The sequence below is a fragment of the Ailuropoda melanoleuca genome, chromosome 14 (genome assembly GCF_002007445.2).
Source record: "Ailuropoda melanoleuca isolate Jingjing chromosome 14, ASM200744v2, whole genome shotgun sequence".
NCBI classification, from domain to species: domain Eukaryota; kingdom Metazoa; phylum Chordata; class Mammalia; order Carnivora; family Ursidae; genus Ailuropoda; species Ailuropoda melanoleuca.
In genome coordinates, this window is record NC_048231.1 from 10,825,901 (window position 1) to 10,826,526 (window position 626).

Genomic DNA, 626 nt, shown 5'->3' on the forward strand with positions numbered 1-626 from the left:
TTACGCATAAAAGGGATGTCCTATCTGCTCCTCAGTGTGAGAGAGTGAGTCCTTGTGCAGGCACCACACCAGCGTCCAGCCCACCTCTCTCTTGCTCAGCACATGGAAGCCTTTGCATTCCAGCTTGTCCAGGACCATGCAGGGAGGGTCACTGATGAAGTACTCACAAAAGTGGTTTCCCAAGACGCTTCTCTTTGAGGCCCCCAGATACCACATCAGCTCTGGGGCTGAGTGCCCATCACCCAACGGGGTGGGGCCCACTTCCGTGTGGATCTGGGTGCTGCTGAGCGGGTGGGGCATGGTGGATGAGTCCCGGTCAGGCTCCCACCCAGGGCTTTGGGCTCAGTGTGGATGCCAGCCCCTCAGGTGCCAGGCCTGCTGCGACCCACGACCCCGAGTCCAGTTACTCCAGCTCTCAGGGCCGGGGTTCCTTATACTGCATAAAACATCTCTTCTGATGATGTACGGCCTTGGATTGGAAGGTCGTGCATTCATCTACCTGAGCAAATTACCGTAGGACAGCAAATCCCGGTTAGAACATCATGAAGATTTGGTGGCCTGAGTCTGGGCAGTTTGCTCTTTTGTCGTATCTAGTAGATGTGCTTACCACAAAGCTTTATGATATT

The 626-nt window shown here is 54.6% G+C and overlaps 1 protein-coding gene across 1 annotated transcript; it reads right to left on the bottom strand.

The window, feature by feature from the left end:
* Window positions 1–300, bottom strand: LOC117796088 (GTP cyclohydrolase 1 feedback regulatory protein-like). The gene has a single exon (XM_034643038.1). It carries the CDS (start codon window positions 298–300, stop codon window positions 1–3), a length of 300 nt encoding a protein of 99 aa, XP_034498929.1.
* Between the last annotated feature and the right edge of the window lie 326 nt (window positions 301–626).